This window comes from Ovis canadensis, chromosome 2, assembly GCF_042477335.2.
Source record: "Ovis canadensis isolate MfBH-ARS-UI-01 breed Bighorn chromosome 2, ARS-UI_OviCan_v2, whole genome shotgun sequence".
NCBI classification, from domain to species: Eukaryota; Metazoa; Chordata; class Mammalia; order Artiodactyla; family Bovidae; genus Ovis; species Ovis canadensis.
The window spans coordinates 94,912,831-94,924,275 of record NC_091246.1 but is presented as its reverse complement, the minus strand read 5'-3'; the positions used below and the strand labels follow the sequence as shown (position 1 = coordinate 94,924,275).

At 41.0% G+C, this 11,445-nt stretch overlaps 1 protein-coding gene across 1 annotated transcript; it reads left to right on the top strand.

Annotated features, from left to right (window-relative positions):
• The first annotated feature begins 1,288 nt into the window (after window positions 1–1,288).
• TUSC1 (tumor suppressor candidate 1) lies at window positions 1,289–2,924 on the top strand. Its single transcript, XM_069574146.1, has one exon. It carries the CDS (start codon window positions 1,596–1,598, stop codon window positions 2,223–2,225), a length of 630 nt encoding a protein of 209 aa, XP_069430247.1. The 5' UTR covers window positions 1,289–1,595; the 3' UTR covers window positions 2,226–2,924.
• Window positions 2,925–11,445: the final 8,521 nt, after the last annotated feature.

Below are 11,445 nucleotides of genomic sequence, written 5' to 3'. Positions count from 1 at the left end.
CTCTATAGGGGAAAAAACAAAAAAAAAAACACCATATATATATGTATATGTATATGTATATGTATATGTATATGTATATGTAGTTATGGGCTTCCCTGGTGGCTCAGAGGTTAAAGTGTCTGCCCGCAGTGCCGCAGACTTGGGTTCGATCCCTGGATCGGGAAGATCCCCTGGAGAAGGAAATGGCAACCCGCTCCAGTATTCTTGCCTGGAGAATCCCATGGATGGAGGAGCCTGGTGGGCTACAGTCCACCGGGTCGCAAAGAGTCGGACACGACTGAGCGACTTCACTTCACTTCGCTTCTTCAATAGTCCATAGAGTAGTTGATGTATGTCTGCAACAAAGTTTTCATAATCTATTTTCAATGGAAATTAAGAATATCGCTTTTTTTTTGCCTTTCTTTCCTATAATTTAATTTCTATTTCTTAAAATTCTTGTTATTCTTTCCTACTTTTTTGATTTTATGAAATGACCGTTGAGAGATTGTGTTTGTGGTGTTTTAGGATAAAAGTTATATAATCCTATCTTTTCCCCTAGTTACTTACCTTTATTTATATTTTTCAGTGAAAACCCCAACTGTGAACTAGGTTTCTCAAATGCTTTTCTAGATCACTGACTTGTGGCTTGAAGACTTCAGTTAACCTAAGAATTACCTGGGACCTTGTTAAAGTGTAGAATCTTGCTACCACCAGTCCCTCCCGTCAGATTCTGGCATTCTTATCTTATCCTTAATTTACTTTGCATTTGTCCAGTTACTGGGTAAGTTGATTCCCTTACAAGCAAAGAATGCCATCATTCAGTGAGTTGTATCCATGCAGAACATTTGAAATTTACTGAGTATTTCAATTTTCTTGAATGAGTTGGACACATTTTGAATTTCATAGGTTTTGGCCTGAGCAAATCTACTAATTACAACTTCGTTTCTATAGAACTGCAGTTTGTCGAGTGAAACGCTGGCTGTTCACAAACTGGGAATTGCCTATATTCTGAGAGCTACCCGTTCCTACTTGAGGGAGACCTCAAGTGACAAGTGCTCAGTTCTTCTGTTGCCTCTAAGATAAATGTTTTATTAAGCTTAGAGGTGGGTTAAACCGCTGTGTTCTAAATGAACCCGTTAAGCTTTTCAACCTGCCCCATAAAGCTATCCCGTAACTTCTCACTGTATTATTATTTGCTTTGAGATATAGCCCTGTAAAAGGCAAGGTAACTGGTGGCTGGGCTAGGGACCGGGTGAGGCAGGCGGGTTCCTTCAGTGCCCCGGGCCTCGCGAAGCGCCCTGGCAGAGCCTGGGATACACGTTTCCCCCCGCGCGCAGCTGAAAAGGGCTGAGCAGCAGAGCGCTCCCCGGGGGCGTTGTGTGTGAGCTGGCCTGGAGATCCCAGGCCCAGGGGGCAGCTCCACCCGAGAAGACTAGACACGCCTCAGACCGGGCAAACTCCCGGCCTCCTCTGGCCTCAAGCCAGCAGCCGCCGCCCGCCACCTCCTTTCCTCCTCCGCAGCTGCCCTGGCCGCCCCGCCGGGCCCCGAACTCGCCGGCGCCTGAGAGCGCAGCCCCTCGGCCCACGGCGCTGGCGGCGCGGCTGGGACGGGACCGATGTGGCGCATGCGTGGTGGCGCCACCAGGCGCGGGAGCTGTGGCGGCGGGGAAGGCGGCGGGGACAGCCGCGGGCAAGGCCGCCCAGGCCGCGTTCGTGGGGGTGGCGGCAGCGGCGGCGGCGTGGGCTGGCGAGGCCGTGCGGGCGGCGCCCGACAGCAGCTGGAGGAGCGGTTCGCCGACTTGGCGGCGAGCCATCTGGAGGCCATCTGCGCGCGGGACGAGCGGGACCGGCAGAACGCGAGGCTGCGCGAGGAGAACGCCCGGCTGCGGCTCGAGAACCGGCGGCTGAAGCGCGAGAACCGCAGCCTCTTTCGTCAGGCCTTGCGGTTCCCTGGCGAGGGCAGCGACGGGGCGTCCGCGGACTCGGCGAGGGCGACCCCGGCCCCGGAGGAGGCCAGCATGAACCGGAGGGCGAGGGGCGGCGGCCCCGAGGACGAGCCGGGGAGCCCCAGGGCCCTTAGAGCCCGGCTTGAGAAGCTGGAAGCCATGTACCGCCGGGCCTTGCTGCAGCTGCACCTCGAACAGAGGGGGCCGCGACCGCGTGGGGATAAGGAGGAGCCCTCTCTGGGCAGCCCAGACTCAGGCCTCCAAGTGCCACAGCCAGAGCCCTCCGAGCCCTGGCCATAGCCCGAGGCTGCAGTCTGGAGAGGCGGAGCCTCGCGCAGGCTCCTCCTCCGGTCAGTGCTGCCCCCACCTGGCGCACGCGTGAGCCGCGCGCTCCCGCCTCCGGCCTGGCCCTGACACTTCCGGGGGCGAGCTTTCTGCCCGCATAGGTTGTGGAGAGGTTGGGGAGTGCGTCGGGCTGTCTGAGTCCCGCCATGTACAGAGCACCTGTCTCTGGCGCCTGCTAGTTCGGTGGAGAGAGACCTAGCACCGGAGGGGCGGGCTTTAAAACAGCGTGAAGTGGGTGGCAGTCGACCCTTCCTAATGCCTGAACTTTTCTGGGTGTTGTAAGGACCTGCGGTATTTTTTCCTCTATTTTTGGTTCTTCCAGGGATGATAGTACATTTTGATTTGGCTTGGTTTGTTTTTCATCGTCTCCTAAAGCCTCCAGCTAGTCTCTCTCATGTGGCCAACATTTTAAGTGTTTGGCTTGTTTTTATAAGTCGCTGTTACTTTGGTATCCTGTGAAATATCACCCTTTAATGCACAAGGTGATGTTTATAATTTAGAAACTCATGTCTGCCCTGGTTCTAGTCCCTACACATCTAATATATACTGATTTGTTAATTCCACTCCCCCATCATTCCCCTGCCTTGGGACATTTTAAACTATCTTATAAGTAATCCTTCGAATTGATAAATAAATTTGGTGCACGGAAACTAACCTAAAGCTATCCCACGACTGTTATTTAAAGTGTGTTAAGTTTTTATACCTTTCCTTAATATCTGAACTTGATTATCCTTTGTAAACTATCATTCTCTTTTCACTTTATGTAACAATGATCTTTTAAAATAATCTAAATATTAGATAATCTAAACATTATTTTGTAATTTGTGCACGTTTTAGACTTGACAGAATATAGCACACAGCCATTTTGCCTGATACTGCTGCTGCTGCTGCTAAGTTGCTTCAGTCGTGTCTGACTCCGTGTGACCCCATAGATGGCAGCCCACCAGGCTCCCCCATCCCTGGGACTCTCTAGGCAAGAATACTGGAGTGGGTTGCCATTTCCTTCTCCAATGCATGAAAGTGAAAAGTCAAAGTGAAGTCGCTCAGTCGTGTCCGACTCTTCGCGACCCCATGGACAGCAGCCTACCAGGCTCCTCCGTCCGTGGGATTTTCCAGGCAAGAGTACTGGAGTGGGGTGCCATTGCCTTCTCCCTAATACTGCTAATGTTTACAAATTTTTAAGAAATTATGAATTATATGTGCATCAAAAGCTCCCAAACAACATGGCTTAAGTCTCAGTTGTAATTTCAATTCCAAAAAGATGAGATTAGTCTTAACAAATATTCTAAGAACAATTGATTGTATTTTGTCAGTGAATAACACTTGCCTATTAATGAAGAGGGTGGCATTGTACTTGGTAGAGACCATACGTGTGAAGAGTGTTTAAGTGGTGGAAAACATTTCAGTTTAAGAAGAATAAAAAGAGTTTTTGTTACAGTTAGAAAAAAATCATAAATTAGAGTTTTGTTTTATTTGTGGCATACTCCAAAAGTTTCATAGCCTATTTTATGAAACAAGTCGCCAAGGAAAATAGTTTTGAGATTTTCCTAATCCTGGGTATTGAAGACACTTTGTACATTTCACTTAAAAATAGTTGATAGTTGTGAACATTAAGATCTTCTATGACCAAGAAATATTAGAAGAAACTTGGTGAGAATAAGTAGGTATGTGAAAAGTATTTCTATCTTTCTAATAGGGAAAGAATTAAAACATTTTTAGGAGGAACTAAGAATTGAAGAATAGGCAAAAAGCAGATTGTCCCTATTCCTACTTTGGGTATAAATTTGGGTATTACTCTCTAAGCCTTAGTTTTCCCACCATTAAACATTTCTCACCATTAAAATTTTTATAACTACCTCAAAATGTTATAAAAATTTTATTGAGATGCTATATGCAGAATGCCTGCTTCAGAATAAGGGCTGTGTCAATTTAAAATCTAAAATGTACGAGTTCAAAGTAAATGTTTTACTTACACTTTCCTTCTGTATTTTGCCCCCATACGAATTTATGAGTTTTAGCAGATATGTAGATTTCTAATGCACTGACATTTTTCTCTCCTTTTAAGCAAATAGGAATTAAAGGTTTTATAATAAGGAAATAATATAAAAAATTAAAAATAATTCCCAATTGTATCAATTGGCAATTCAAGAACTAAGCAAAGCGTTCAGTTTACCTAGTTTTAAACACCTTTTGTATTAAAATGTAAATATGGTAAAAAAAAATTTTTGCAAAATACTGAGGTACACATACTAATGAGGAAGTTTTTTGAGCCTAATTCCTGAAAGGCCTTAAAAATTCTGAAACCCAAATACCCCATACCATGAGTTAAGGCTAGTATATATTTCAACTTTTGAATTTCCCCTCTGTTAACTGATAAGGCATCATGTAGTTTATAAAAGATATTTTGTTATATCAAAATAAGTACTGGTTTAAGAAATGGATAAAATTGATTTTAGAAAAGTTTTATCTGGGTTCTAGTTTGATCTAAAAAATAACCTAAAACTGCAGATTATCTTCCTTGTTACAGTGATACTTTATTTTCATAACTTCAGATTTGTTGTGCAATGAAAAGAGGGCTTATAATTTATACAAACAAGCAACAAAAATATGTCATATTAACAAGCAAATTCAGTGAAGAGCACTGGCATTTTTTTAAATCAAATTTTTATTGGTACTACTCAAAAATACATGCTATCTTTATGTTTTTGTCTATAAAAATTAGGATGTAAATCAAAGTAATTAAAGTATTTTGTAGATCATAGACCAAGGTATCTTTGCTAAACTTCTTCAACATTATGAATATTTGAAAAATACTTGAAAATATCTTTTGTTATTTAAATAGCTTTAGACATAGATTCAGAGAAGGCAATGGCACCCCACTCCAGTACTCTTGCCTGGAAAATCCCATGGACGGAGGAGCCTGATGGGCTGCAGTCCATGGGGTTGCAGAGAGTTGGACACGACTGAGCGACTTCGCTTTCACTTCATGCATTGGAGAAGGAAATGGCAACCCACTCCAGGGTTCTTGCCTGGAGAATCCCAGGGATGGGGGAGCCTGGTGGGCTGCCGTCTATGGGGTCACACAGAGTCGGACATGACTAAAGCGGCTTAGCAGCAGCAGCAGCAGCAGACATAGATTTGCCAGTTTATGAGTGTTACCATGATTAAACTAATACCAAATTATTCATTAAATCATTAATATTCTAAATAATTATTAGTAGAATGATTTTATCTTCAGTGCCAAAATAGTACTTTCTGTTTTGATTAAAGGAACAGATTTTCACTGAGAATTTGTCATAAAATCTTCATGAGTGAATGATAAAATTTATTAGTATTTCTGTTCAGTGATTAAGTGATCAATTATAAATTCTAGCTTTTCTACTATAAACTTGCTTTCCTAATACGTATTTTACGTATCTGATATAGACAACATATAAATATATTTATGCAATGGAAATAAGAACCAAGGAAAACATTTAGATAATATCTACATCTGACTTTATGAGGTTATTCTACTCAAATTTCATGCTAACATTAGCATCTCTTAAAGATCAGAATTAAACTATGTTGGTGTAATAAATAGGGGATTTTGCTTATTTAAAAATCATATTCAGGATCTATTAATGCTAATGAGTATAGTATTGGCCTTATTAATGTTAATTTATTAAATCCAGGTTCTCAAATACCTGTCAAAGTTTAGAGAAAATTTGAGAAAGGACATTAGTGAGTTTGTTGGTGCTTAAACATTCTTGTCTGAGTGGTAGGCATTCTACTCTAACAATTGAATTCTTAGAGAAATTGAACAGCAATCTACCTGATATTTCATACATAGTTCTGATCAAAGTCTTCCTTGGCCTTTCATTTTTCCAAATACCCTCACCTTATTTTTGATTCTATCATTTTAAACTTAAAACCTCCATTGTATTTTACACTTAATGGATCTGCCTTTAGTTATGGTGAAGACTCTGTTGCTAATAACTGATCACTCCTGTTACCCAAGCCAGCAGCCAAGCAGCTATCTTCAGCGGGCCAGTTTCTGAACTAGTCAGCTAATCACATAGATGTTCCCTGTATAGGTCAACTCAGCCAGGCCGAGATCAACAAAACCACCACCAAGTAAACCTATAATCAATAATTAATGGTGGTTTTAATTCATTAGGTTTTGGGGGCAAACCTGTTACATTATAAATTGTTGAGCAGCTACAAGGAATTGGGTATTAAATGTTTTAAAATAAATATCTTGTTAAAGAGAAGAATAGAGTTGGAAATAGAGTTGGGTAGTATTTATATCATGTATAGAATGGATTAGACTGCATTTCAGGAGAGACGTGAATAAAAGAACATGCGATGAACACGCAATGGAAGATGATACAATTGAAGTAACACATTTTCTTGAATGGATGATCTCAAATGCACAGAGGGTTAAAACAGTCTGGTAAAGGAATAGATTAAATTCTTAAAGAGGAGCTAGCGAGAAAAGGACATGTGATGATACAGGGAAAGAATGAGATTGGAGACATGTAGATCGAGTGAGGTCATATCTTTTCCATACAACAGTAAAATCATTTGTTGAATTAAGTTAGCTGTTCTAAAAGTAAAGAAAAGTTTCGAACATTGATTAAAGATATTTCAAAGGTAGTCAGTTGGGAGATAAAAGGATGGATGAGTGATTCTGAGAGTCCAAGTGACTATCAAGAAACACACCACAAGTGTAGAAATCATATTGGACTTTGGGAGAAAAAAAAACAAACATACAAGAGACAACTCTGAAAAATAACCTGAAGATGCACAAGAGAACTTTGCATTTTTAAAGTTGAATTTCATTAAAACAGTCTTACTGGCAACTGAATTCTGATATCTTTCTATATGCTGTATATGTTGGATTAATTCTACTTATCCTAGTAGAATTAATTAATCATGCATGTGAAGATTTGAAAATTTCATAATTTTGGAGTCTTAGCAGTGTGCGTGGTGTAAGAAAGAGACAAAGTGGAGACTCAGAACTAGTGTTGGGGAGAAATATATCATATTCATAAGGAATGTAAGGAAAACTGCCCTCTCTTTATCAGGCTTAACACCAGGATTATGAAGTTGATGAGAAAGCGTTCTTGGGTCCTTTGTATACAGATGGCATACTATCTCTGTGTCTCTAGCATGTGGATCAGAGAAGGATGTTGATCAAGTCAAAGAATAAGATGCATTTATACAAGAAGGGAAGACTGGATCTTTATGGCAGTCTCGCAAGATTTCCTTTCTTTAATCTGAAGTCAGAAAAGTCGATTGAATTCAGTATCTTTACTTATAGTAATATCAATTCAGAATTGTTGAGAAAAATCAAAAGAGATGAGTTTACATGAAAGTGCATTGAAAATCTAAAACCTGATACAAATGAAAAAGATTTGTTAAAGCTGCTGCTGCTGCTGCTGCTAAGTCGCTTCAGTCGAGACCGACTCTGTGCGACTCCATAGACGGCAGCCCACCAGGCTCCCCCGTCCCTGGGATTCAACACTGGAGTGGGTTGCCATTTCCTCCTCCAATGCATGAGAGTGAAAAGTGAAAGTGAAGTCGCTCAGTCGTGTCCGACTCCTAGGAACCCCATGGACTGCAGCCTACCAGGCTCCTCCATCCATGGGATTTTCCAGGCAAGAGTACTGGAGTGGGGTGCCATTGCCTTCTCCCTTGCTAAAGCTAAGGGCAATGATATTTAAGATAACTTTTATTAAAGTCGATTTTTAAATGATACAAAGAATGAGCTTTCTCCTATTGCTTAAAAGTAACTGGTTCCAGTTTTCCCAGCACCACTTGTTAAAGAGATTGTCTTTACTCCATTGTATATTCTTGCCTCCTTTGTCAAAGATAAGGTGTCCATATGTGTTTGGATTTATCTCTGGGCTTTCTATTTTGTTCCATTGATCTATATGTCTGTCTTTGTGCCAGTACCATACTGTCTTGATGACTGTGGCTTTGTAGTAGAGCCTGAAGTCAGGCAAGTTGATTCCTCCCGTTCCATTCTTCTTTCTCAAGATTGCTTTGGCTATTCGAGGTTTTTTGTATTTCCATACAAATCTTGAAATTATTTGTTCTAGTTCTGTGAAAAATGTGGCTGGTAGCTTGACAGGGATTGCATTGAATTTGTAAATTGCTTTGGGTAGTATACTCATTTTCACTATATTGATTCTTCCGATCCATGAACATGGTATAATTCTCCATCTATTAGTGTCCTCTTTGATTTCTTTCATCAGTGTTTTATAGTTTTCTATATATAGGTCTTTAGTTTCTTTAGGTAGATATATTCCTAAGTATTTTATTCTTTTCGTTGCAATGGTAAATGGAATTGTTTCCTTAATTTCTTTTTCTACTTTCTCATTATTCGTATATAGGAATGCAAGGGATTTCTGTGTGTTGATTTTATATCCTGCAACTTTACTATATTCATTGATTAGCTCTAGTAATTTTCTGGTGGAGTCTTTAGGGTTTTCCATGTAGAGGATCATGTCATCTGCAAACAGTGAGAGTTTTACTTCTTCTTTTCCAATTTGGATTCCTTTTATTTCTTTTTCTGCTCTGATTGCTGTGGCCAAAACTTCCAGAACTATGTTGAATAGTAGCGGTGAAAGTGGACACCCTTGTCTTGTTCCTGACTTTAGGGGAAATGCTTTCAATTTTTCACCATTGAGGATAATGTTTACTGTGGGTTTGTCATATATAGCTTTTATTATGTTGAGGTATGTTCCTTCTATTCCTGCTTTCTGTAGAGTTTTTATCATAAATGGATGTTGAATTTTGTCAAAGGCCTTCTCTGCATCTATTGAGATAATCATATGGTTTTTATTTTTCAATTTGTTAATGTGGTGAATTACATTGATTGATTTGCGGATATTGAAGAATCCTTGCATCCCTGGTATAAAGCCCACTTGGTCATGGTGTATGATCTTTTTAATGTGTTGTTGGATCCTGATTGCTAGAATTTTGTTGAGGATTTTTGCATCTATGTTCATCAGTGATATTGGCCTGTAGTTTTCTTTTTTTGTGACATCTTTGTCAGGTTTTGGTATTAGGGTGATGGTGGCCTCATAGAATGAGTTTGGAAGTTTACCTTCCTCTGCAATTTTCTGGAAGAGTTTGAGGAGGATAGGTGTTAGCTCTTCTCGAAATTTTTGGTAGAATTCAGCTGTGAAGCTGTCTGGACCTGGGCTTTTGTTTGCTGGAAGATTTCTGATTACCGTTTCAATTTCCGTGCTTGTGATGGGTCTGTTAAGATTTTCTATTTCTTCCTGGTTCAGTTTTGGAAAATTGTACTTTTCTAAGAATTTGTCCATTTCTTCCACGTTGTCCATTTTATTGGCATATAATTGCTGAGAGTAGTCTCTTATGATCCTTTGTATTTCTGTGTTGTCTGTTGTGATCTCTCCATTTTCATTTCTAATTTTATTGATTTGATTTTTCTCTCTTTGCTTCTTGATGAGTCTGGCTAATGGTTTGTCAATTTTATTTATCCTTTCAAAGAACCAGCTTTTGGCTTTGTTGATTTTTGCTATGGTCTCTTTTGTTTCTTTTGCATTTATTTCTGCCCTAATTTTTAAGATTTCTTTCCTTCTACTAACTCTGGGGTTCTCCAACTCTTCCTTTTCTAGTTGCTTTAGTTGTAGAGTTAGGTTGTTTATGACGACCCTGTATGCAAGACAGGAAAAAAGACACAGATGTGTATAATGGACTTTTGGACTCAGAGGGAGAGGGAGAGGGTGGGATGATTTGGGGGAATGGGAATTCTAACATGTATACTATCATGTAAGAATTGAATCGCCAGTCCATGTCTGACGTAGGGTGCAGCATGCTTGGGGCTGGTGCATGGGGATGACCCAGAGAGATGTTGTGGGGAGGGAGGTGGGGGGGGGGGATTTCTGACTTCAACTTTGTCAGGACCTCCTGACCTTCTAGCTTGAGATAATTTGATTTAGTAAGCAGACATGATGCTCATTGTTTCATGTATAAACAAAAGCTGCTTTTTGTCTTTCAAACTAGATTTAAAATTTACTAACTTGGTAGAAATAGAATTTAGAGTTCACATCAGTTCAGTTCAGTTCAGTTCAGTTCAGACGCTCAGTCGTGTCTGACTCTTTGTGACCCCATGAATCGCAGCACGCCAGGTCTCCCTGTCCATCACCATCTCCCGGAGTTCACTCAGACTCACGTCCATCGAGTCTGTGATGCCATCCAGCCATCTCATCCTCTGTCGTCCCCTTCTCCTTCTGCCCCTAATCCCTCCCAGCATCAGGGTCTTTTCCAATGAGTCAACCCTTCGCATGAGGTGGCCAAAGTACTGGAGTCTCAGCTTCAGCATCATTCCTTCCAAAGAAATCCCAGGGTTGATCTCCTTCAGAATGGACTGGTTGGATCTCCTTGCAGTCCAAGGGACTCTCAAGAGTCTTCTCCAACACCACAGTTCAAAAGCATCAATTCTTCAGTGCTCAGCCTTCTTCACGGTCCAACTCTCACATCCATACATGACCACAGGAAAAACCATAGCCTTGACTAGATGGACCTTAGTTGGCAAAGTAATGCCTCTGCTTTTGAATATACTCTCTAGGTTGGTCATAACTTTTCTTCCAAGGAGTAAGCATCTTTTAATTTCATGGCTGCCGTCACCATCTGCAGTGATTTTGGAGCCCCCAAAAATAAAGTCTGACACTGTTTCCACTGTTTCCCCATCTATTTCCCATGAAGTGATGGGACCAGATGCCATGATCGTCGTTTTCTGAATGTTGAGCTTTAAGCCAACTTTTTCACTCTCCTCTTTGACTTTCATCAAGAGGCTTTTTAGCTCCTCTTTACTTTCTGCCATAAGGGTGGTATCATCTGCATATCTGAGGTTATTGATATTTCTCCCGGCAATCTTGATTCCAGCTTGTGTTTCTTCCAGTCCAGCGTTTCTCATGATGTACTCTGCATATAAGTTAAATAAGCAGGGTGACAATATACAGCCTTAATGTACTCCGTTTCCTATTTGGAACCAGTCTATTGTTCCATGTCCAGTTCTAACTGTTGCTTCCTGACCTGCATACAGATTTTTCAAGAGGCAGGTCAGGTGGTCTGGTATTCCCATCTCTTTCAGAATTTTCCACAGTTTATTGTGATCCACACAGTCAAAGGCTTTGGCATAGTCACTAAAGCAGAA